At 40.2% G+C, this 24928-nt stretch overlaps 2 protein-coding genes across 8 annotated transcripts in view; both read left to right on the top strand.

Moving 5' to 3' along the window:
- Nucleotides 1–9635, top strand: part of LOC121520744 (von Willebrand factor A domain-containing protein 5A-like) — a 38536-nt gene extending 28901 nt beyond the window's left edge. For 4 of the 7 annotated variants that reach the window (XM_041804367.1, XM_041804359.1, XM_041804354.1 and 1 more), the window contains 5 exons: nt 1013–1120; nt 1310–1357; nt 6785–6939; nt 8289–8412; nt 8497–9635. In XM_041804367.1, the coding sequence (XP_041660301.1) occupies nt 1013–1120; nt 1310–1357; nt 6785–6939; nt 8289–8412; nt 8497–8576 (515 nt within the window). In that variant the 3' untranslated portion in view covers nt 8577–9635. The remainder of the gene's footprint in view (nt 1–1012; nt 1121–1309; nt 1358–6784; nt 6940–8288; nt 8413–8496) is intronic. The other 3 variants (XM_041804384.1, XM_041804400.1, XM_041804376.1) reach the window with 2 other exon arrangements.
- Nucleotides 9636–10462: 827 nt separating this feature from the next.
- Nucleotides 10463–24928, top strand: part of LOC121522159 (von Willebrand factor A domain-containing protein 5A-like) — a 34368-nt gene continuing 19902 nt past the window's right edge. The window contains exons 1-7 of the mRNA XM_041806288.1: nt 10463–10537; nt 18969–19053; nt 20347–20549; nt 20643–20865; nt 22833–23008; nt 23104–23218; nt 23343–23518. Of these exons, the coding sequence (XP_041662222.1) occupies nt 19008–19053; nt 20347–20549; nt 20643–20865; nt 22833–23008; nt 23104–23218; nt 23343–23518 (939 nt within the window). The 5' untranslated portion in view covers nt 10463–10537; nt 18969–19007. The remainder of the gene's footprint in view (nt 10538–18968; nt 19054–20346; nt 20550–20642; nt 20866–22832; nt 23009–23103; nt 23219–23342; nt 23519–24928) is intronic.

Here is a 24928-nt window from a genome sequence, read left to right as displayed (position 1 = left end):
GAAGATGTTTTCACTCTTCTGCCGACCTGCTTCAGCATGAGTAATAGTTTAGGGGGAAAGGGTTAGTTGTTGTGACTGGCTGTGTACAAGGCTTAGCTTGGACTTAGCTGCAGCAGCTCTTTTGTCTGAACTGGACTACGTCTCTTTATTAAAAACATGCACAGAGAGCAACACTGAAAGCTTTCCATGACAGAAAAGATGTTTTTGCTCTTCTCCCGGTCTGCTTTGGTATGGGTTTCCAGGGCCTGCTAGTGCGTTAGCGGTTAGCTCGGATGTTGCTGTAGGAACACATGGACCACTTTTCTTTTTAAAACCAGAGCAGAGAGCCACACCGAAAGCTCGTCTTGGAAGAGAAGATGCTTTGTGCATCCCCTGTAGTGATGTGTCCCCTCCCCACACAAAACAGCACAGAATGAAGAGAGGATATTTCCTCCTCACCGTTCTGCTAACATTAAAGCTGTCCTGGCCTGGTGTGTGCAAATGTATCGCTCTATTCAAGAGGCAATTTTTCTGCCCCTCAGTTTGCAGCTATAGGGATCAAGGGATAAAAAGTTACGAAATGCATCAAAATGTACAGTGCCTCGAGTACAAATAGCGCTTTTACATGAACCGCTCGATATGTGCAGTTGCTCTGGGTAATTTAATGAGTTTTAGGTAAAAATGGGCCAAACACAATGTTTGCCCAAATGCACGCTATGTGAAAAACTTTGAAGTGCTTTACCTTTACCCCAGAATGCCTCCTGATGTAAAATGCACATCATGAGGTCTACCTCAGACCCCACATGTTTTTGTCTTTGCTGAGGAAATTCATCTCATGGAGTGTAGATTTGGACTGAACAGTTCTTAATTCAAGAGGAGATTAAGCAGTGGAGGTGGTTGGAGCTCCTCATCTTTTGTTGTTTTGAATGAGAGCCCCCTTCTGGGGGGATATGTGGGGTTTTATATTAATCCTATCTTTTTGTCTACAGTTATTAGGTTCATGTATAACAGGCTGTTTATTTCAATCTCTCAGCAGCTCCTAAAGGTGGCAGAAGTTTCTTCTTGAAAGGCATGTTTTCGACAAAATCTAGAAAAAAACGGAGTGTAGAGCGTAGTCAAGTCTCCACAACAAAGAAAAGTGGTGAGTTAGCATCACAGTCTGAAAGTGCTCTAATTAAGTTTAAATGACAATTAGGGAATGTAATTCATTTATCATTGTTTTTAATCATTGAGTGTTCTTGTGTTTCAAATACATGGGTCAGACATGGCCATGAACAGACTGGGCAGATCTGTTTTTTTTAACATTCATTTATCATCATGTTTTTGACAGAGAAATCTGGAGTGGCCTACACTGAACAATGTCTCTCTTTTGATTCAGGTAGGTTTTAAAATTTATGGAAGTTATCTGTTTTACTGTTCTGTTTTTTAATGTTTTCACTTCACTTTTGTCCATTAGTTAATATTTGCATCTCATTAATTTTCAGAAACACAAAAGAAAACCATGTTAGAAATGGATTACAGTTATAATGGTTAAACTGAAACCTTTAATAATGACCAGCTAAAATATTCTAACTTCAGTACATTTAGGCAATATGGGGCCCCTCAGTACACTGGCCCTCAAAGTCAAGTGCAAAGCCATTTTATGAAACACAAAAGCAAAACAGCAAAAAACAAACTGTAATTTTCACAACCCTCATTTTGTAAAATGCCAAAAATTTTGTGAAAGACATTTTTTTATGTTTCATTAATTGTTTTTTGTTGAGCTTTGCAGCTTCACCAGTGTTGAACTCAGGGAATAACTTGATGAAGGCAGTTATACTGCTTGTTTATTGAGGGAATGGCTCGACCTCATGCTTACTTCTGGTCATGGAGGGATGAACTCTCAACTCAAGAAAAAAAAAACAATGCATGGTCCCTGGCCCACAGACATGCGCCTCACAGTGGTGAAAATAAAATACTGCACCTCATTAAAAACAGTACAGTCTCATCTCACAACAACTGAGTACATTAAATAAAAGAATGTCTCTTAACACCCCCACTTGTACTCAGATTGTGTAAATCCAAACAAAAATTACTCACAATATAGATGTGGACCTCATCCACTCTTTTAAACACCAAACATAATACCTGCAAACTTTTTCAGTTTTGATTTAGTGACAGGTGTGGTCATAACGTCTGCAACCATTTCTTCACTGGTGCAATATACCAGAGTCACTTTCCCCTTGTTTACAATGGACCTTATAAAATGATATTTGATATCCACGTGTTTGCACCTCTGTCTGCTTACAGGGTTTTTGGCTAGGGCAATCATTCCCTGGTTATCCTCATACACTACTGTCTGTGTGCATTTGTACTCATCAATACCTTCCAATAGCTGCTCTAAGTATATGCATTCTTGTAGAGTAGAGGCCAGAGCCATGTATTCTGCCTCACATGTTGAGAGCGCTACTGCAGGTTGTTTCTTAGTTTTCCATGAAACTAAAGAACTGTTCTCACTTAGGCTTACACAGTAACCATTGGTGCTGCGCCTGTCAGTGGTATCAGACGCCCAGTCTGCATCACTACAGGCTACTAGGCCCAAACCCTTACTGTCGTTTCTTCTGAAACACAACTCCCTGTCTGCAGTGCCTTTGAGGTACCTTAAAACGCGCTTCACAGTTACCCACTGTTTCTTTGTTGGTTCACAAAAATATTGTGATAGCTTGCTTACCACAAAACTTATGTCTGGACGTGTACATCTTGGCAACATCTTCTGTGTACCAGTTTTTGGTCACAAGGAGTCTCCCTGGGTTTGCAGTTTTGCATGTTAAACCTTTCCAATATCTTGTTTACATATGTTTCCTGTGACATCTTCACACATCCATCAGACAGTGAAAACGATACCAAGAAAATGCTGAAGCCTCCCTAAATCTTTCATCTTAAACTTTTCTGAAAGCATCTCTTTCACACCGATCATTATTCTTTCATTGCTGGCAGCAATTACCAAATCATCCACCCAGATTGCTTTGTACTTGTCTTTACCTTCAGTGTCACTCTTAACAGAATAAACCCATTTACCCCCCACTGTTTTCTTGCCCTTTGGCAGAGTAGTCAGAGTAAATGTGTTGTTTTCTTTTAATGACTGGATTTCTTTGTCCATTGCTTTAACCCACTGTTTTGAGTTAGCTGACTCCATAGCTTCCTTAAATGTATGTAGAACACCACACATGGCTCTGTAACAGTAATCAATGGTAATATGTATCCCATCACTATCACTGTCCCCAGTTACAAAATCCCCCTCCCAGTCATAGGATGTCTCACTCTGTCTTCATCATCGTTATGTTCTGTCTTGACTCTCTGTGTTTGCTTTTCCACATTTACCTTGTTCACAAATTTAACAAGTCTGTGTTTCTGAATCTTCTCAGTGTCAGGGTGATAAACCAAATAAGCAGGGCTGTTTTTGTCATAACCGACAAAAAAATCCCTGGTCACAACTGGAATCAAGCGTTCCCTTGTTCTGTTTGTATGTGTAACATATAGATCCAAATTTCTGCATTTTGGACAAGTTTGGCCTTTTATCTGTCAACATCTGGTAAGGGGTCTTCCCTGTTCGCTTATTAAAGCATCTGTTGCGTACTATGGCTGCTGTTTGAACAGCATAGTTCCAGAGATATTTGGGCAGCTGACTTTCAATTAGCATACATCTGCCCATTTCAAAAAGTGTACGCCAGCCCCTCTCAGCGGTACCATTTTGGTGAGGTGAATATGGGGCTGTTGTCTCATGCTTGATACCATTCTTCCTTAACACGGTCTGGAAGTCCTTGCACATAAATCCTGTGCCATTGTCCAACCTGATGCTCTTTACCTTTCCATAAGGGGCAGTTTCTGCTAGGAACTTTTCAGTTGCCTGCACCGTATCACTCTTTGTCTTAAGAAAGTATACAAACACTGCATTTGAATAATCATCAGTGAATGACGGCACATATTTGTATCCATCAATAGACTCGTTGGCTATGGGACCTGCTAGGTCTGTGTGCACCATCTGTAAGGGAGCTTCTGCTCTTGTATCAGGGTCTCTACTTCGAGTTTGAACAAACTTTCCCTGAATACATACCTCACACTGTTGATCAGGCTTAATAGCCTTCTCCTTAATCTGCATGCCATTAACCACATTTTGTAATCTTTGCACATCCTCATAGTTGCAGTGGCCTAATATTTCATGCCACGTCTGCATGTCGTGACAAGTGTTACACTTATCACTATCCTCAATCTCAGTGTGCAAATAATACAATTTACCATACACATGAATGTTAAACCTGGTACCGTCTTTATGTGTCAACATGTCCTGTTCTTGTTTAAATGTGACTGTTGCTCCAAAAGCAGTGGCTGACCTCACTGAAAAGATGTCTTGGGGGTAAGACAGTATAAACAATGCATCTCTCAGCGTTGCTCTGTGTCGTTGTCCCGTACTGTCCACCAGGAACACCTCTGCATTCCCCTTACGTTGAGCGACACCTCTGCACTGGGTGCCGTCCACACAGTGCATCTCTGGCTTGAATATGTCGTCAAAACTCTCGAACTTGGCTATATCGGTAATGATGTGGGAAGTAGTCCCAGTGTCAACCATTAAGCCCTTCTCCTTGATGCTGAACGCTGGTTGCTGCTGAACCCTGATGTCTGCGTCCTTGATCCTGAAGGCATAATCCACTGCTGTTACTCCAGATCTGCTGCCGCTCTCATCTGCGACCTTTTTTCACGCCATCTTGTTTATCTTTACGTCTACAAGTGGCATCGTTGTGGGTGTCACTCTTACAGTGACTGCACCATGTCTTCTGTCGACATGCTTTCGCTCGGTGACCCTTCATGCCACACTTGAAGCATACAATGTCCACATCTTCTTGGCGGGCCTCCGCCCGGCTCTCACCACAGTCGTCATCACATTGTCACTGGACTCTGCTGTGGTTAGCTTCTCTGTGTTTTCAAAACTACGCAGCTTTGTTTTCAATTCTGCAAATGTTATATTGTCCTCATTATGTGCCACATGTATTGCAAATGGCTTAAAACTTTCAGGCAGCCCCTTTAAGACCATAGCAATCAGCAGTCCATCTCCCAATGTCTCACCTGCGTTCCGCAGTGCCGTAATGGCAGTCTCTACCCTGCTGATATAGTCCGTTACCGTCTTGCTGCTCGTCTTCTAAAGTGATGTCAGCATGGTGTACAGGTTGATAATGCGGGGTTTCCCCTTACCGGCGTAGTATTCCCTCAGTATTTTCAGTGCTTTTCTTGCATTGTCTGGTGCATCTCTCATAATTAGGGAGAGGCTCTTATCATTTAAAAGTTGAATCAACTCGGCATACACATCAGCATTCTTCTTATCATCTGCCGCTACCTCATCTTGGCCGTTGGGTTCTCTCAGAACCGTATTCTTTAACCCTAAAAAAATGCAGGTGTCCGAGCACTTTAGTCTCCCATAGTTCATACTTGGTTTAATCTCCGTCGAACATGAGTCGAGGCAGCCCTCTTGCTCCTCGTGACTCCATGATGCTCAGTTAGCCGTCGCGACTTTCTACCGGCGCTCTTCTCCGAGTTGCTCTCTGGGCCCAGAACCTGTTGAGCTTTGCAGCTTCACCAGTGTTGAACTCAGGGAATAACTTGACGGAGGCAGTTATACTCTTTAGCCTTTTCTGGCATGTTTATTGAGGGAACGGCTCGACCTCATGCTTACTTCGAATCATGGAGGGATGAACTCCCAACTCAAGAAAAAAAAAAAAAGAAAAAAAAAGAAACAATGCATGGCCCCTGGCCAACAGACATGCGCCTCACAGTGGTAAAAATAAAATACTGCACCTCATTAAAAACAGTACAGTCTCATCTCACAACAACAGTTTTGCCTTTATCGAAATTTCTTCTGTTCTTTAAAATGTTTTTTTGTGTTCTGCGTACAGTAACATATTTTTCCAGTTGACCTTCAGGGTCAGTGTAACTTTAAGGTGAAACATTTAAAATGAGTAAAGGCTCATTTATGCTCCATGTTTAAAATGCATACAGCCATGAACAGACCTGTCTTTTCGTACTCTGCGTTATTTCGTCTGTATTCATCAGTTCTCTTGAAGCTTACTGACTAAACACTGCAAGACCACCACCAACCGCGGGGTAGTGTTGCAGCCAGCAGTTAAACCCCGAGTAGCAAATCACAATGAAGAAGAGTAATTGGGGGAAAAGATGGAGCTTAATTGAGTTTTCTGAGGAAATATCGCTGAATATGGGGTGCTGGTTAGAAAATACAAACATATCAATGATGTTAGCTCACCTGGGCACAGAGCAGAGGTGGGACAAGTACACCACTATTGTATTCAGGTAACAGAACAGTCAGTCTAGTTAAAATTGGCTTAAGTAAAAGTAAAAAGTTTATCTTTAAGGGGACATATTATGCAAAAATCACTTTTTCAGGCTTGTCTAACAAAAATCTGTGCCCCTGGCCTGTCCACAATCCCCTCAAGTACCAGAAAATCAATTCTAGATCGTCCTGGTTTTTCTGTTTGTGTTTGTGTACTTGACTGATGTAGAGATGTCAGATGAAAGTGTACATGAAAACAGATTATTGGTTAAAAAATTGGGCGTGTTTATCTGATTTTTCATTCTACAATAGTGGCCTTTTTCTAATAAAACAAATCAGATTATGCTGTTAACATTACGACTTGAGTGATCAGTCTTCAGAAGTCAGATAATGATTGGTTTATTACTGTGCATTAGCCACACAATGAGTGCTTTGAATGAATATTAATACCCACAGTAACTATTTTATCTTTTATGTTGATTCTCCAAGAAGACATGTGTGAGTCCACTGGGCTTAGACAGAGGGACCCTCTGCTCCAGCTGGTCTCCCTCCAGAAGGCATCCGGCTGCTGGGACCTGGCTCCAGATCTTGCTGCTGCAGTGGGCAAAACCAGTGAAGAGGTGGAGAAGCAAAAGCCTGCATCGGTGAGTAACACTGAAAAGAAATCATTTCTATTAATACAAGCAGGTAGCTGTGAAGTGTTTCCTGACATGGTAGCAAAACGGCAACAGTAAATCAACAAAACTTAAAGTAGACAAAAAGTATAAAGGAAATGAAACTTAGTTTCATAAACTGTACATGTTTACATGGAAAACAATAAGAAAGCTGGAATAAAATCTCTGAAGCCCTTCAGTACCGCTACGCTACCAAAAATAGATCTAATGAGTTTAGATCTGCAAGTAACAATGACTTTTATTTTCTCCTTGGCACATTTGATTATAAGTCATGATGTTCTAACTACTCCAGAGTGTAAAACAATGGTACAGTCTCTACACACCTTTTAAAATGCACATTTTTGTGATGTAAAAAGTGAGGAAAAAAGAGCAATTGAGAGCTTTTCTTTCTATTTGTCTGTCTACAAAGGAAAACACTACATTAAAGCAAAAAATGGAGATTTATAATTCTAGTTTATGATTGTAGTTGATCATCCTATTTATGAAAATCTGCCCTTAAGAACCCCCAAGATGAGATCTTCCTAAAAATATCAACAGCATGGAATCATATAGACATTAAAACCAGGTCACTGGTCGATGAAGATGATTTTCAATGTGTTAGACTGATAAAGGTGTGGGACTGAAAAGACAGGTTAAAAAAACATAGTAGACAATGCGCTAGTGTTTATAAATGTCCAAATGTCCATCTTTATGGATGTCTGATGTCTGCAGCCAGGCTCTCTAGCAAAAGTGTTGTATTTAACAGAAGTGTGTAGACCTTTAACAGCCTCTGTACATGCTCATATAGAAGGAAGAAGTTCATATAATAACATTACGTTATAAAATTCTTGGTTTATTTACAATCTTGGGTAAAAAAAACAACACTACCCATAATCCTATAGTGTTACAGCGATGTCTTTGATTGGTGGAGCCTGTTGGTATCATGAAAATGTTCACAGTGTCAGCTGTTGACAGCACAGCTACTATGTTATGAAACACAACATATACTCAAACTACAGTGTATTACAACATAGAGCTGTCATTTACAATGAATTAATAGAATTGCAATGGATTGTGGGATGTGTAGTTCCTTCAACCTTAGAGGAAAATCATGTCTTATACCTGTTTTTTAAATGCTTACTTGTCATCTGTGTTCAGGTAGCTCGCTGGTTTGGTTCCAGGATACAAAATATAGATGTAAAGATTTTCTGAAATGTCCTTTAAGGATTAGAATGAGATATTTACCTCAAAGTCAAAGCAGATGAAAAAAAATGAGTTGTCTCTGTTGAGCTCTGTTAATCCTCCAATGCCTGTTTTTTCCCCTTGTTTTAATGATTTAGGTGAGCCAGGAAGTATGGGCCACCATTCTGTCTCTGATCTGGCTTCATGGTTTCAAGATGGACTCTAAGGACGAGTGGGAGCTTCTGGCCATGAAGGCGGTGTCATGGCTTCGGGCACAGAATGGTAATGACTGAAAGAAAGAGTGCTGTTTGAGCTAAAATCAGCTGTTTGACCACACTAAGTCTCCTGATTTTTTCTTTTTTTCAGTATCATGTGTGGAAGAGTGCGTGGATGCTGGAAATGCACTGTTGGGCTGTAAAGTGCAGAAAGATGTTTTGGGTCTTTGAGGGTTTTACTGCTGACTTATTCTTTAATGGGATTGTGTTTGCACCAGTAAGTGCTGTGAACCATAAACATGAACTTACTTTAAAGGGAGCTGCTGCTGGTCCTTCATGGTTTTGCTATTGGCCTCTGCGATAAATAAAGTTGTCTGAATCTGAATTGTTTTGTTCTGTTTGCACTCCTTCCTGGGAAATCAGACTTCAGTTTTACAACCTGAGACTTGCACAGGAACCAACGTAAAACAAAGGCTGATTATCAACCTAGCCTGAGTATTTAATACAGTGGAACAACACATGAGCTCATTAATGAGATATTAGCTCTATTTACTTTACTGTGGATAATTTGTTATAAGAGGGATATAAAAGGACAGCACTTCAGCTTGTTTGTCTTCTATGTGAGTTTAATGTGCTTCATCTATGTATTTTTTTCATTTACATTAAGAAATTAAAACTAAATATTATAAAAGAAGTTAACATGTGAAATAATTTTTTCAAAGTGCCTGTTTTTAGAGGAACCTGTTCTGAGTTTAAGGAAGCATGTGGGATTATTGTGCAAAACCTCAGAATTTACTGTAAAGCTGCAGGTGAGGTCAGAAAAATGTTTCCTGTTGAACTTATAACTAGGTCATCTCTCTGCTGATGCATGTCTAAAATGAGTTTACTGCTCTGTACAAACTGGAATGAGTAAATGTTCTTAACCACAACAACATTTAGGACATCTGCTGACTTACCTGCTGCATGGACAACAGAGCTGGAGGGGCCTGAGAAAAAAATGTTCTCCTACTGTATGAAACTAAAATAAAAATGAGGCTTTACCAGAGAAAGTGATAATCATAACCAGAATTGTATGACACATCCCTACATCTGTGTCAGACATGGTAGTTTACATTTTAGATGTGCTCACTGGCTGCAAAACCTTAATCTTTTGTCATTATTTGAAGAATATTTAAAAATAAGTTGCTTGGGATCTTTCTCTGAACTATTTATGGTACCCAGAAAGGTACCTAAAGACTATTGGGGTGATGTTTCATAACTGACATTTCCATGTGTGATTTCTGTTCTGTCAGTTCCAATAAAAGTATTTTACCAAAAATGTGATCTTTTTTTTTCTTCCAATAAATTACCAAAATGGAAATTTCTGTTACTGTAAAGTTTATTTGTTGAAGTTGCCTCATACATATTAGATACTTTTGGCCAATTTTACACTATGAAGAGCTTATAAAAAGAAAATAAAAGACAACATTGATATGAAGAGAATAAAATGAGAATATTTACCACACAAAAACTGTAAAAAATGAAAATAATCCATGAATCCCTCTTTGAAAAATTTTATGATAACAATAATAATACTTATATTTGATTGTAACTTACTAAATGCATAATGTTTTATTAATTTTTAATTTAAATATTTTAAATAACGTATAGAATTTATATTTTCATCATTTGATTAATTAATTATTTATAAATGAAATAGAAATATATTTGACTTTAAATATTAGTGATTTTAAAATTTTTATTCTAATTAATCACTGGGGTAAAAAATGCAAATAAAAATGTTCTGCTGTTTAGTCGCACTCTGATGACATCACACAAGCAGCTAAAGAAGCTTTGTAACTGAGACTGGAGGAGAGAGCCTTTTATACCTTAATAGCTCATATTTATCTTCGAGGTTTATTTTCCCACGTTTCGTTTGAGCGATGCGCTTTTGTAGTCCATCTTCACTCATTTGTAGTTTTTGCATCGCAGGCTGACGTCACATCCGTAACATCTGTCCAGTGTTAATTATTGATGGTTTTTAAATTGTGGGTCGATATTCTTCAGAAAGAAAACACGACAAACAGCCGGAAAATCCCTCTTCACTGCCGTGTGACCAGAGGGCGTGGCTTGAGTTTGACGTGTAGGCTGAAGCCCTCCGTGTCTGACATCTTCTGGACTCTGTTGTGCAGGACAGTTTTCCTCCACTGAAGGTAGGTTGGCATGTAGTTTAATTACTGAACTGTTCAGCTGAAACAGGCGGATCTCTATGAGGATCTATCAGAGCACGAAGGGTCTCATCGTTTGAGAGGGTTGCTCATTTTGCACAAGTTTATTATAGGCTGTTATTATTTTTATTTTATTAACCATCTTACTGGTGATTGTATGATAACAGGGTAGTAAATGTATCTTACAGGGTGATGCTGAATGCTGTATGTATGTATTTTAGGAGATTATTGTCCTCACTGATCAACAAGTGCCCAGTCTCTCTCCTATCTGCTCAGTGTGACGCACTCTGCACAGACACACTCCCATCACTGTCTCCGGTAAATCCTCTCATTGTTTCCTCCTGTTTCTCCTGTTAAAATGAACTTCTGCCTGTTTATAGACGTTGAAAACCAGGAAAAGGTCCGAACTGGCTATTTATTGTGTTGTTAAACTTCCTCGCACTGGCCACCTGCTGTAAAATCAGGTGTGGATGAATATGACGACGTATATTTTTACACTGATTTAATAAAGACACTGTTTCTAAAGTGGCTTACTAAAGCAGACAGGCCTACAAGCTCACTGAAGGTTTTGAGATAGACAAAAAGAATACATTTGATGAAGTGGGATTAGCAAAATTTTGAGAAATTATCCACTTAATACATCAATTAACGTTTTCTTTAATACCTGGCATGGGAAATTAAACGTTTAACTTCATTACTGCAACAAAGTTGATCTCAAAGGTGTTTTATATGTTGTCCTGATCCTAGTTGTAACTTAGAATCACCTTTTTCCCCCCATTTTAGAAATATATTTTATTTTTATCAAGAAAAACGAATAAATGAGGAAAGTAGGATTTTTTTGGTAACTACTCTAGAAAAATTAACTGAATGTCTGTGGAACGTAACATCTTTGCTGCAAATAAAAGTAGTAAACTCAAATTTTGACACATATTCAGGTTAAATAGTACACTTTCTCTGACTCTATCAGTTGGTGAGACATTTACACCACGTTCCACATTATTATGCAAACAATGTTTTTCTCTGATTTACTAAATATCAATGCAAATGACCATCAGAATATTTTTCAAGTCATCAACAGTTAGAGTATAATTCAAATGTTTTTAAACAAACTTCATAATGATAACTATTATTTTTTTTTTTAAATAAAAACCTCAAAATGCACTTTTCCACATGTTCCACATTATTAAGCAGGCCACAGGTTTCAGCAATATGAGAAAGAAAAAGGATCTCTGCTGCTGAAAAGTGTCAAATAGTGTAATGCCTTGGACAAGGAATGAAAACATTCGATATTTCAGGAAAAATTAAGCATGATCATCGTACTGTGAAGAAATTTGTGGCTGATTCAGAGCACAGACGGGTTTGTGCAGATAAAGACAGGAAGGTTTCTGACAGACAAATACATCAGATTAAGAGAACAGATGCTAAAATGCCATTACAAAGCAGCAAACAAGTATTTGAAGCTGCTGGTGCCTCTGGAGTCCCACCAACCTCAAGGTGTAGGATCCTCCAGAGGCTTGCAGTTGTGCATAAACCTACTATTCAGCCACTCCTAACCAATGCTCACAAGCAGAAATGGTTGCAGTGGGCCCAGAAATACATGAAGACTCATTTTCAAACAGTCTTGTTGACTGATGAGTGCCGTGCAACCCTGGATGGTCCAGATGGAGGAGTAGTGGATGGTTGGTGGATGGCCACCATGTCCCAATGAGGCCGGGACGTCAACAAGGAGGGGGGCGGAGTAATGTTTGGGCCAGAATCATGAGGAGAGAGCTGATAGGCCCCTTTAGAGTCCCTGAAGGTGTGAAAATGACCTCGGCAAAGTATATAGTTTTTGACTGACCACTTTCTTCCATGGTACAAAAAGTGAATCGTGCCTTCTGTAGCCCAATTTTCTTCATGCATGACAATGCTCCATCTCATGCTGCAAAGAATCCCTCTGTGTCATTGGCTGCTATGGGCATAAAAAGAGAGAAACTCATGGTGTGGCCCCATCCTCCCCTGGCCTCAACCCTACTGAGAACCTTTGGAGCATCCTCAAGCTAAAGATCTATGAGGGTGGGAGGCAGTTCACATCAAAACAGCAGCTCTGGGAGGATATTCTGACATCCTGCAAAAAAAAATTCAAGCAGAAACTCTCCAAAAACTCACAAGTTCAATGGATGCAAGAATAGTGAAGGTGATATCAAAGAAGGGCTCCTATATTAACATGGAGCTTGTCCTGTTAAGACGTTTTTAATTGAAATAGCTTTGATTTCAGTAAATATGACCCCCTGATGTTGGAATTTTTACAAATGACCATTTTCAGTTCTTTACAACCTATAAAATGTTTTAAAAAGCTGTTGTGCTTAATAATGTGGAACAGTGCATTTTGAGGTTTTTATTTTTTAAAAAATAATTTTTGTCATTATGAAGTTTGTTCACAAACATTTGAATTATGCTCTAATGGCTGATGAGTTGAAAAATATTCTGACTGTCATTTGCATTAATATTTAGGAAAATCAGAGAAAAATATCATTTGCACTATAATGTGGAACGCGGTGTGAGCCCACTCTGTTCTCACTGCTGCTTCAGTGGTGTGTGAATGTGTATGGGTGTGTACAAACTGGGTTAGTGTTTATAAAATAACTAGAACAGCACTCAGAAAGCACAGACCTCCACCATTAGCCTTCATCTCCCAACAGTGAAGAATCCTTTATAAACATTCCTGGATCCAGCCAGTGATCCAGATCACCCCCAGAATCTAATTTGCCAATTACTCCTTCCCTGGTGGGGTGGACTCATGGTGATGCCAAGCATTGGTTTCACTAAATGTGGACTGTTGTAGTGGGAGCGTTGCCTGCTGGTGCCAACAGATGCACTGACAGTCTCACCCATGGTCTCACTGGACGACTGGAAGTCATGGCAGAGGGTGAATATTCCTCTATTCCTCCCAGCATTGTGCGCTACAGTTCGCTGTCTTTCTCTCGGTTAAGCTCTGACTCGTCTCCTCGACCGGGCATGCGTCTTTCAAACTCTATAAACTCCAAAACTTTGAATAGAAAGACACCAAAAACATGCTGCTGGGATTGAAGTTACTCATGTCCGCCATCTCCTGGGGTGAAGTGGTAACAGCACAGACCTCGGCCATTAGCCCTATCTCTAAATAGTGAAAATCCTTTAAAAAATTCCTGGATCCAGACGATGATCCGGATCAGTCCCAAAATCTAATCAGTTCTTTCTTATGCCATTTCCGACATTTCCTGAAAATTTCATGAAAATCCGCCCATGACTCTTTGAGTTATGTTGCTAACAAACTAACAAACCCACCTGATCACATAGACTCCTTTGCGGAGGTAAAAATCAATAATATCTTTAGAAGATTTTTAACTACTGTCAAAATAAGACACCATTTTCCAGAAGCCATTTCTTTAGATGCATGGACACTGCATATTTTGTTATGGAAGAATATAGAATTATGACAAGACAAGCGATGTTGACATTTGAAATTGTTAAAATACATTTAAAATATCAATGCAATATCATGCAGTGGTGATGTTCAGAAACCACTGTTTTGAAAAAGTGGCAGCTGCATGCACTTTCTGTATTGATGATTCAGGTCTCAGCACTTTTTGCTGATAAGTCAGTCGCCTCAGTATAGAAGCTGCCAGCAACTTCTTGATGGAAAAGGTTTTAAAGTGCAACTTAAACACTGGATTTTACAGTAGTTTGAACACGCTAGCTCCCATTTTTAAGAGAGTGAAGATTTGATCTGGTTTATGAACTTCATTTCTTCTATAACAGCCTGTAGTTTGGGATACTTCAAAACTTATTTCCTCTAAAATGCATGAGGACATTGTCCCATAGAGTAAGCAGGCATCCCATTTTAACTGGCTTTTGGTAAAATGGGTCACAATCAAACTGTACATTTTTCAAAAGGGTGAAAGGAATGAATAATTGATTAAAAGTAAAACACTGATACACAGTTTCATTCCATTTCAAAATATATTAGAATCTGCCAGTGTAATTTTGTATTCCAATATCACTTCCTGTGATCTCTCCCCACTTGTATTGAGTCACACTGGTTTGTTTGAATAGTTATTTTGTTTTGGAGGGTTTCTAAATGATTGAAATGACTCTGAAGTGTTTCACTGTCGGCCATGATATTCTAAAGTAAACAGATGAGACTCCCAGACGATTGAATTTCCCTTCGGGGATAAATAAAGTTCTTGTATGTATTGTATTTTATTGTATTGTATTGTATTGTATTGTATGATAAAGGCTGTTCCAATTCTCTAATTGAAAACATTGATAAGGAAAGGAGCTTCACTGCATTATCTCCTTCAGCACAGGAAACACTGGACCAGGGTGTCCAAACTTTTTCTCTAAGGACCACATACCAAAATAAATAAGGATGGTGGGGCCAATTTCATATGCCTCACTTTGATGATACTACAGTTAAGATACGCTTAATGATTGGGTATGCTTAAATGGCAAGTTAATGGCTGACAGACAAATAGACAATCATTCTAAGGATTTCAGGGAGACCAATCAGATCTCAGGGGGCCCTGGTCGGCCCTGGCTACTACTGGTTCTAAAGCACCATCGGTCCTGAGGTCAGCCTTTGTAATCCATTAGGGCACTGTAAATCAAATTATTGTTGTTATTTTGGTTCTCAGTATGTTGTCCATTTAAAGTGCTGCCTTCATTTAGTCACAAAAATCTCCAGTTTAATAATTCTTCTTGTCAAAATGTTTGTTTACAGAATTAACATGGTAGCACCGCCTTGTACTGAAACAAAGAAGTACAATACAGTCAGACACAAGTTCCTTGTTCAAATGTGGGCCATATTTAGTTAAATGTTTAGAATTTGCTGCGGCCCAATCAGAAATGGACCATGGGCTACATTTGGCCCCGGGGCCCTAGTTTGGACACCCCTACACTAGACCATCCTTTATGTTAGGAGAGATGACAAGACGACCCACAATTCTTTGTGTCAACTTCCTTTAAAGTGATGCACCTGTGACTTTACTTGCACCGATTTAAACAGTAAAATTCATTGTCAAACTTATAATTCATGTGATAAACGGAAGGAAATAGGGATGAAAAGAGGAATATTACAGACATGGCAACTTTATCATCCCACATATAATTATTTCATTTCTTTTTCCATTTTTTATCCAAACAGTAAATCATTCGATCAGTCAGTATTTAAAACGTCATCCGTTTTTGTTATGATGTATTAAAGTGTGATGAGAGTTTATAAATCACAACCATTTCAAGCGATAAAGTTGATCATTATATTTCTGATCATAGTTATGAAAGGAAGACGAGGAAAATCTGTAACCATTGAGGGTTTTTTATTTGCGGTTTATACTTGTCACATAACAAGCTGGAATCAAGACAGACCCAGAGTAGACTAATAGTTCTCAGAAATGCAAGAATCAAAGAAAGAATAGATAGGGAATAAAACAACACTATTTAATACCGTTGCAAAATAAAATGACTTGAATTTCATTCATCTAGTCATACTGACTACGAAGAGAGATCAATTAAGAGGCTCTGAAGGACTGCTTCAAAACTACAGTGTGGGAAATATTCAGCGACTGCCATGAGGAGGACATTGACAGTTTAACAGACAGCATCACAGACTACATAAACAACACCAGGGAAGTTTGGAGAGGCCTGAAAACCATTTCAGGCCACCAGGAGCCAAAGTCCTAAGCAGCTGGGGATCAAAAGTGGGCAGATAAACTACACACCTACTCCTGTAGGTTTGAGGAGACATCTGCCCATCCCCCAGCTGTGTCAGCCCTGCAGCAGCCCCCTCCTCTGATCTCCCAGCACTCTGCCCCCCCCCCCCAGTATTCAGCTCACCATCACCACTTCCACCCCCCAGTGCTCCTCCCAGCCCCCCATCTATAACCCAAGACACACAGCCCCCCTACTCCAACCTGTCCCTCACACCTCTCCAGGTGAGGAACCAGCTGAGGAGGGCAAAGACCAGGAAGGCTGCAGGACCGGATGGCCTCAGTTCCTGCTTCTCAGGTCCTGCTCAGACCAGCTGAGTGGGAACATTGGACATCTGTTAAACCTGAGCCTGAAACTGGGAAGGGTGCCAAGCCTCTGGAAGACGTCCTGCGTGGTACCAGTGCCAAAGACCCAGCATCCCAAGGACCCTAGCTGCTACAGGCCAGTGGCCTTAACATCCCACCTCATGAAGGCCCTGGAGCAGCTGGTCCTTGACCACCTGCGCCCCCTGGTGAGCTCGTCCATGGACCCGCTGCAGTTTGTGTACCAGCCTGGCATCAGAGTGGACGACGCCATCATCTTCCTCCTCCATCGAGCCTTTTCTCACCTGGAGTCGCCTGGGAGCTCTGTTCAGGTCCTCTTCCTGTACCTCAGCAGTGCTTTCGACACCATCAGGCCGGACATCCTGAGGGACAAGCTGGAGCTGTCTGGAGTGGACCAACACCTCACATGCTGGATTGTGGACTATCTCACCAACCGCCCACAGTATGTGAGGACCCAGGACTGTGTGTCAGAGACTGTCCTCTGCAGTGTAGGGGCCCCCTAGGGAACAGTGCTGGCGCCGTTCCTCTTCACCCTCTACACTGCTGACTTTTCCCACCTGTCACCCACCTGTCACCTGCAGAAGTTCTCTGACGACTCTCCCATCGTCGGCCTCATCACTGATGGGGACGACTGGTCATATAGAGGACTCATACAGGACTTTGTGGTCTGGTGCCAGCAGAACCACCTCCAGATTAACGCTAGTATGACCAAGGAGCTGGTTGTGGACTTCCGTCGGCGCCCCCACTCCCCCCATCACCAGTGAACATCCAGGGAAGGGACACTGAGATGGTGACATCTTACAAGTACCTGGGTGTTCATCTGAACCATAAACTGAACTGGACTGATAACACCACTGCACTTTACAAAAAAGGTCAGAGCAGACTCTATCTGCTCAGGAGGTTGAAGTCTTTTGGGGTGCAGGGGGCACTCCTGAAGACCTTCTGTGACTCTGTTGTGGCCTCGGCCATCTTCTACGGCGTGGTCTGCTGGGGGAGCAGCATCACAGTAGCTGACAGGAAGAGGCTGGACAAACTGATAAAGTAGGCCAGCTCTGTCCTGGGACGCCCTCTGGAATCTGTGGAGGAGGTGGGGGAGAGGAGGATGGCAGCCAAGCTGTCCTCCATGATGGACAAAGACTCCCACCCCCTCCAACACACACTCACTGCACTGAGGAGCTCCATTAGTGACAGGATGCTACACCCCAAGTGTGTGAAGGAGAGGTATCGCACGTCTTTCCTTCCTGCAGCTGTCAGACTCCACAACAGAAACTGCTCCGAGTAATTGTGCAATAACTAATTTATATGTATAATCTGTACACATGTTTGTATATATATGTGTATATAGGTGTACATATTAATATCTCCACCACACCCAACCTGTACATAACTGTTTGTAAATGCTATTTATAACTTGTAAGTTGACGTCCTTATATTCCATTTTTTTGTATTTATTGGTGCTCTTGCAACACTACTCTTATTTGTACTCTATTTCTATTGTGTTTCTGTCGCCAGTGGCCTGCTTTGTCTAAGATACTTTTTGCTGCTGTAAATTGGAATTTCCCCTCGTGGTACTAATAAAGGAATATCTTATCTTATCTTATCTTATCTTATCTATCTTATTAAGAGAAACATTTTTGCAGTTCCAGATGTTCATAGTCACAGTTCCTTGTCCCGAAGAGACATCAGGATCTAAAAACCGTAATGAGCTCATTTATCACCAAGGTTTTCACGTTTCATTCATTACATTTAATAACATGGAGAACACACAGAGTGGTAGATGTGAATTTTGTCATCCTTGAATATTAAATTTTAGTTTTTACACAAATAACACACCATAACATCCGCCCAGAGAAAGTGCAGTCGGATTTCTCAATCACTGCTGTTCTCCTCTCCTATCCTCGTACTCCCATCTCTCCTTGACCCTGTGACGTTTTTCACTGGGGTTAAGGAAAAGTGGATAGGAAAGGACCTGGGGGATAATTTTTTGGACTTCTGGGCTGGACCCACACTCATGGGAACTTTTTTCCTTTTCAAAAACTGCCTCCATAATGCCCGAGCATTTATTTTGAGTTACTATGAGTAATAATTTGCCAAATGTCCCATTTTAGTCACCCTCTAACCTGTAGACATATAGGTCACTGATACAAGCTTTCATTTGTTATAATAGACACAGAGGGATGTTTAAAGGTCATATATCCTAGACTTTGACTGTCAGAAAACTATTTTTTTGAAAATAATATTTTACCTTCATGCTTTCAGTCAAACTTAAATAAAAATGTTGCTACACAATGTCCAGTGGCTACATTGCTTTAAATTATCCGCAGTCCAAAGTTCATAATTTAACTACTGCTTTTGTCTTTCAACAGCAGTAGCTGCTTTGACGGTGTAAACTGATACCAGGAACCATGGTGAACTGCTGCTGTGGGCTGCTGACTTTGACACAAGAACCAGGTACAGCTCTTAGAGCTCATTTCTAACATGTGTTATTTGATCTGAAAGTTCACTTTTTGTTCTAGAAATCATTTCCCAGAATTTTCATGTAGAATTTATCAGACACTCTGTGCTTTTTGTCTGTAAAAACATTAAAATATTAACAGTAAATATGACAAACTTTCAAATGTGCATCAACAAAGATACTCTGTTATTAAGTCTGTCAAAATACTACAATACTGTTTGAATACTACAAGCTAGAGGTCGACCGATATTGAGTTCAACCTAGGGGTGATATAAACTGCTCAATATTAAAGTTGCGATTTGATGTACAATTATTTTTAGGTTTCTTATAATATATATTTCTCTCTCTCTCTCTCTGTCTCTCTCTCTCTCTCTCTCTCTCTCTCTATATATATATATACATATACAGTGATTAACAAATTTATCAGACCACCACCCAAAGTAAGGTTTATGCCACAGCTGCCCTAAATCAACAGCATTGGTAATTACCAAAATCATTTTTTATGTTTCTGCAATGGTTAATACACCAATATGTAGAAGCTCTTTAACCCAAATGATATTTTTAATGCTAAAATATTATTATTATTGTTATCCATGAATTTTCAAATTTACTGATTTACAAAAAACTGAAAAAATAGTAAAGCACATTATTATTTCTTGATTAATATGTCAAATTATAGTTATTTACTTTCATTCCTGAAGAGAAAAATGAGTTTTAGTGGTTGAATGTTATGCTTGATTCATTTCTGACTTCTCAGAGAAGCCCAGTGAGCCGGCTCAGATTTGGGTAAAAAAAGGTGAATTCAGTTTGAAATTCCTCATTCCTGTTTAAAATGGTAAAACGTGGAGAGCTCATTGAAAATGGTCTAATAAATGTGTTAAGCACTGTATCTATCTATCTATCTATCTATCTATCTATCTATCTATCTATATATATATATAGATATATATATACAGGGAACACTGGGCTAAAACGGTTTGAAAAAAAATCAAATTACAATTATTTTGGCTCATATTGCAAATGTGATATCAATTGCTTTATTAAAAGGGATGATCATTTATTAGTAAAACAGGGATTCTCATTCCAAAAAAAAAAAAACTTGGATGTTTGAATAATGTGCATAAAATTTGCTGCTGTATCATATAAGGTTATTAACAATCAAAAATTAATAATCAGCTTCAGATCATATCTCATCACAGATTCATACCAGAAAGAATAATTAAACTGTTTCAAACTTTTTAAAACATTGAAGTCCTCACTGTTCTTGCTCATTGTGTTTTCTTGGTCAGTTCCTTTGAAGAGCGTGGAGGTGGAGGTGGAGGTTCGAGACCATGTGGCTACAGTGGTCTCCACTCTGAACTATGAGAACCAAGAGGACAATCCACTAGAGGCTGTTTTTGTTTTCCCTCTGCCTGGAGATGCTGCTGTCTGTCATTTCAGTGCTAAGATTGGACAAACAGAGATTGTAGCTGAGGTGAAGGAGAAGCAGAAGGTGAGTTACACAGTCAGGATTTAGCAGATACAGTGGAACGTAGAGAATAAGAGAGTGACGACAATAAACACGCATGTGTAATCCTTCTTCCAGGCTCGTGAGGAGTACGATGATGCTTTGAGCTCTGGCAGGCAAGCCTTTATACTGGAGGAGAGTGAGCAGAGTCCAGATATATTCTCTCTGAGTGTTGGCTGTCTTCCTCCAAAAGAGAGCGCCTCAATCAGACTGGAGTATGTCACTGAGCTAGCTGTTCAGGCTGACGATGGGCTGAGGTTTTGTCTTCCTACTGTGCTCAACCCACGCTACCAACCTCAAGGTAAGAAAGCAGCAAACACATTTGTCAGGATGTTTTTGGCTGAGGTCAGCCCTGCAGATGGCTCTGTCTGTGTCTGACTGAGTGACTGAGTGATGCTAGTTTCAGAGCCATACCATACAGAGTTGGGTTTGCTTGTACTGAAAGCTGTCGGTAATGGCTGCCTCCACTGCAGTAAATGGAGCCATACATACAAAGTTGTGCTACAAGCGGGGTTTAGTTGTACTGAAAGCCGTTGCTAATGGCTGCCTCCACTGCTCTAAATACCTCAGATATAGCTTTAGCATTGCGTCTGTTCTAGAACTAAGCCACACTTCTGTATGAAATAAAGAATAAAAACAACCTTATAAGCTTTATATGTTGGGAAAGATGTTTTCACTCTTCTGCTGACCTGCTTCAGCATGACTTTGTGATAGCTCAGGGGGAAAGTGTTTCTTGTGTGAATGTTTGTATACAATGGCTGCTAGTGGAGCGATTAGCTCCGGATTAGCCACAGCAGCACTTTTGTAAAACCTTGGCCTTTCTTTTTTAATACAAGCGATGAGAGCAATAGGGCTGGGTATTGCCACTGATTTCCTGAATCAGTTTGATTTCGATTGACAAGGTCCAGATTGGATTCGATTTCCGATTCGATGCGATTCAATTCAATAGCGATTCATTGAGGGATATTTCAGCTACAGTAACTGTTTTGGTTGAATATACAAGGGGGTCTTAGAGAACGAATGGTAGAAATGATACTTTTAGTTGAAGTATTAATAAGAAACCTTCTAACAAGGCCCAATATTTAAAATATTAAAGTTCACACGAAAAACTGACCCAAAACTTGTTTCCTGAAAATACTTTTTATTGACCTACACATTTGTTACAGAAACAAAATGTTTCGGCATGCCTTTCCGACCAAGACGATGGGCTTGTACGGTATATCCAGGACCTGCTGCCACATTAGCTGTTAGCAAAGATGTCACTGTAGGGCCGCTGTAGTTTACTCGAAACTGGACCACTTTTCTTGTTCAAACCGGAGCAGAGAGCCACACTGAAAGCTTGTCTTGGCAGAGAAGAGGTTTTGTGTGTCTTTTATGCGCCCCCTTCTCACACAAAAGAGCACAGAATAAAGGGAGGATATTTTCTCCTCACCTTTCTCACTGTGAAGTCTTAGCCAGTCAGGTAGGGTTTTGGGTGAAACACATGCAGAGGAGCAGACTTTTTAATTCATTAATTATATCGGTGATTGGTGGAATAAAACGCTGATGTAGATAATCGACAAAATGGCAAATATAAGCGCAGATCATTTGTAAGACTGGTCAACCCCTCGTACAAACGACATTTCTTTCATCTGATTAAAACACAAATTTTGACTGTGTTAAGTCAACTAGTCTAAAGGTAAAAAACAGAAAAACAGTCACAACAGAGCACCACTGATGTAGCACTGGTCACAGTATAAACAGGTAAATAATGTTAATTTTGTTTACAAAGTGTAGCTAACAGTGCTAGCATCGATGGCTTTCAAACCGCTTTGCACATTTATGTCTACATTCCCATATTGAATATCATCACTAATTGCTTTTATTGTAAGCCAGTTTAGATTGACATATCATACGAACAATTTTATCTCCAATTTCTAGATCAAAAGTGTTGAATTCAGAGTATTCTTCAAGATGTTTTTAGTGCTTTCCGTTCAATGGTGTTTACATCAGGTTTGAAAGGATTATGGTAGCAAGGCTCTAATGATTAACTGGAGCTACAGTGGCTGCCAGTGTCAGATGGCTATGATACGGTTTAGACTGAGCATTGTGGGCCTGAACTGATAAAAAAGTATGAAGACTTACTTCAACTGACGAGTGAATCTGGTGTGGACCCATGAGCTGAAGCACATCTGTGCCAAAGCTCTGCTATTAAAGCTGCAAATTTGACTTCTTTTTCTTGTTTGAATGTGACCAGTATCTAACTTGAGCATTTCTGGACTGCTAAAGGGAGTGGCGATCAAGGAGGCAGCAACATCCGGGTGACGTCGATTCCAGCCTCTAAGGTGCCCTACAGTCTGTCTTTCTGTGCCCGGGTGTCGTCTCCTCGTCCGGTGGTTAAAATCGAGTCCAACTGTTCCCTCGATCCTCTTCAGTATCTCAACACAGAGCAAACCCAAGCCACGGTAGCTACAACACCAATGTATCTGTGATTGTTTCTAATACAGAGAACAAGAGTTATTGATTAACTCATGTTTCTAAATGTGTTTTTGATCTTCAGACCAAGCTGGCTGCTGGACACAAGTTTGACAGAGATGTTGAAGTGCTGATTTATTACAAAGATGCCCACCAGCCCACTGCTGTGGTGGAGGCTGGAGAGGCCTCTGCCAAACCTGGTGAGTGCATCAGTGAAGCTCCTATTTTACATTTTCAAAGTCTACCATCCTAATCCTCCATCAGAAGAGTTATAGATGCTGGAATAATCAGTAAAAGCCAGATTTGATGTTTGTTGTGTCTCAGGCACTCTGATGGGTGATCCAGCTGTGATGCTGAGTCTGTACCCCGAGTTTCCCCAGTCTGTGATGTCTTCAGTCACTTCATGCGGAGAGTTTGTGTGCCTGCTGGATCGATCTGGGAGTATGCGTGCGCCCATGAACAACAGGAAGAATCCCCAGAGGCGCATTGGCAGTGCCAGGGTATTACTGTGTATTACTTCTTAAAGGTACAGTGTGTAGAATTTGGCTGCATTTCGCCGAACAGAAACGGTGTAAATGGGATATAATGTTTAGACATTTATGTGAAGTATGTTAAAATAAGTGCACAATCATCCCCTTCAAGCTTTTGTTTTCTTTTTACAAAATTAGAAAAAAGCTTTTTAAATTTACATTACCGCGGGTCGCCCTCACGGAGGCTGACATAACGAACTGCCATGTTGTCTACGGCAACGTTTTTGGGACAGAAAGAGCGAAACGTGATTTTTAAATACGAACCTGCCCGCCGGTCCTGAAAACTACCTGGAAGGCAGGTGGAGAAGAAGACTGACCTATGATCTATAAAAATAATGGTTAAAAAAATGAATGAATAAACCCTCACCTCGTCACTGCTGTAAATGATGTCACAATCCTTTTTGGTCTTCACAGGCTCTCGTCACTTAGTGATGTGATGTTTTAGTAACAGATGGGCTCATTCTAAAATCTGAACACCAGATGTTGCTGAATTTCCAAATTCTACACAATGCACCTTTAAAATCATTCAAAGTGTTTTCTCTCACTAAGCCATCTGGTGGTGGAACAGTGCAAGTGTATCAAACAGTCACCTCTGGGGGGCGCCAAATGTGAGTTAAGGCCCCGGCTAAGACCTACATGCATGAAAATTGGTACGGCTATGTATCATGATTGGTTGAAAAAAAATTTACATTACGACCATCCTTTAAAGCGTACAGGAACCAAACTGCAACCTGACGGACCCTTTGCACATTTTATCGAACTTGACTGAGGGATTTCATCTGATTGACTCCGGATTTTTTTTTTACTCAAACTAGACAACCTTGAGACCCAAAGTTGTGCAAACTGTGAGTTTTCACCTTAGGGTGAAATTGCACCAATATTACCTCATAACGTTTTAGTGATTATTTCAATCATCACCAGACTTCACAAGGATAATCATAGATTGCTTCTGAATAATGATATGCATTAATATCATTACTTTATCACAGCGCCCCCTTCTGCCAGTCAAATGTCTGCACCACTGATTTCGGATGCGTTTTTCATGTGTTGCCACAAAAAAATCAGCCCGACACACCGTCCAACCCAGGCTTCTGAATTTTGGTGTGCATATAGGTCATCATCAGACCTACAAGAAAGCCTCTTTGACCCATGCCCAAATCCCAACAGGAAGTCAAAGTTTATTATTATAATTGACCACTTGTTGTCCACCAGGGTCAGTGCCCTACACTTTGGGAGCTACTGATCTATACTGTAAATGTAGAGACTCATTTCTACAGCTGAATAATCTTGAATGCTGGCAGAAAACATAGCTTTCACCCCTTAAATAAAAATTTTTCCTCTCTCCCTGAAGGATACTCTCCTCCTCCTGTTGAAGAGCTA

This window comes from Cheilinus undulatus, linkage group 2, assembly GCF_018320785.1.
Source record: "Cheilinus undulatus linkage group 2, ASM1832078v1, whole genome shotgun sequence".
NCBI lineage: Eukaryota > Metazoa > Chordata > Actinopteri > Labriformes > Labridae > Cheilinus > Cheilinus undulatus.
Note: the sequence above shows the minus strand (reverse complement) of the source record. Positions and strands in the feature narration are given on the sequence as shown.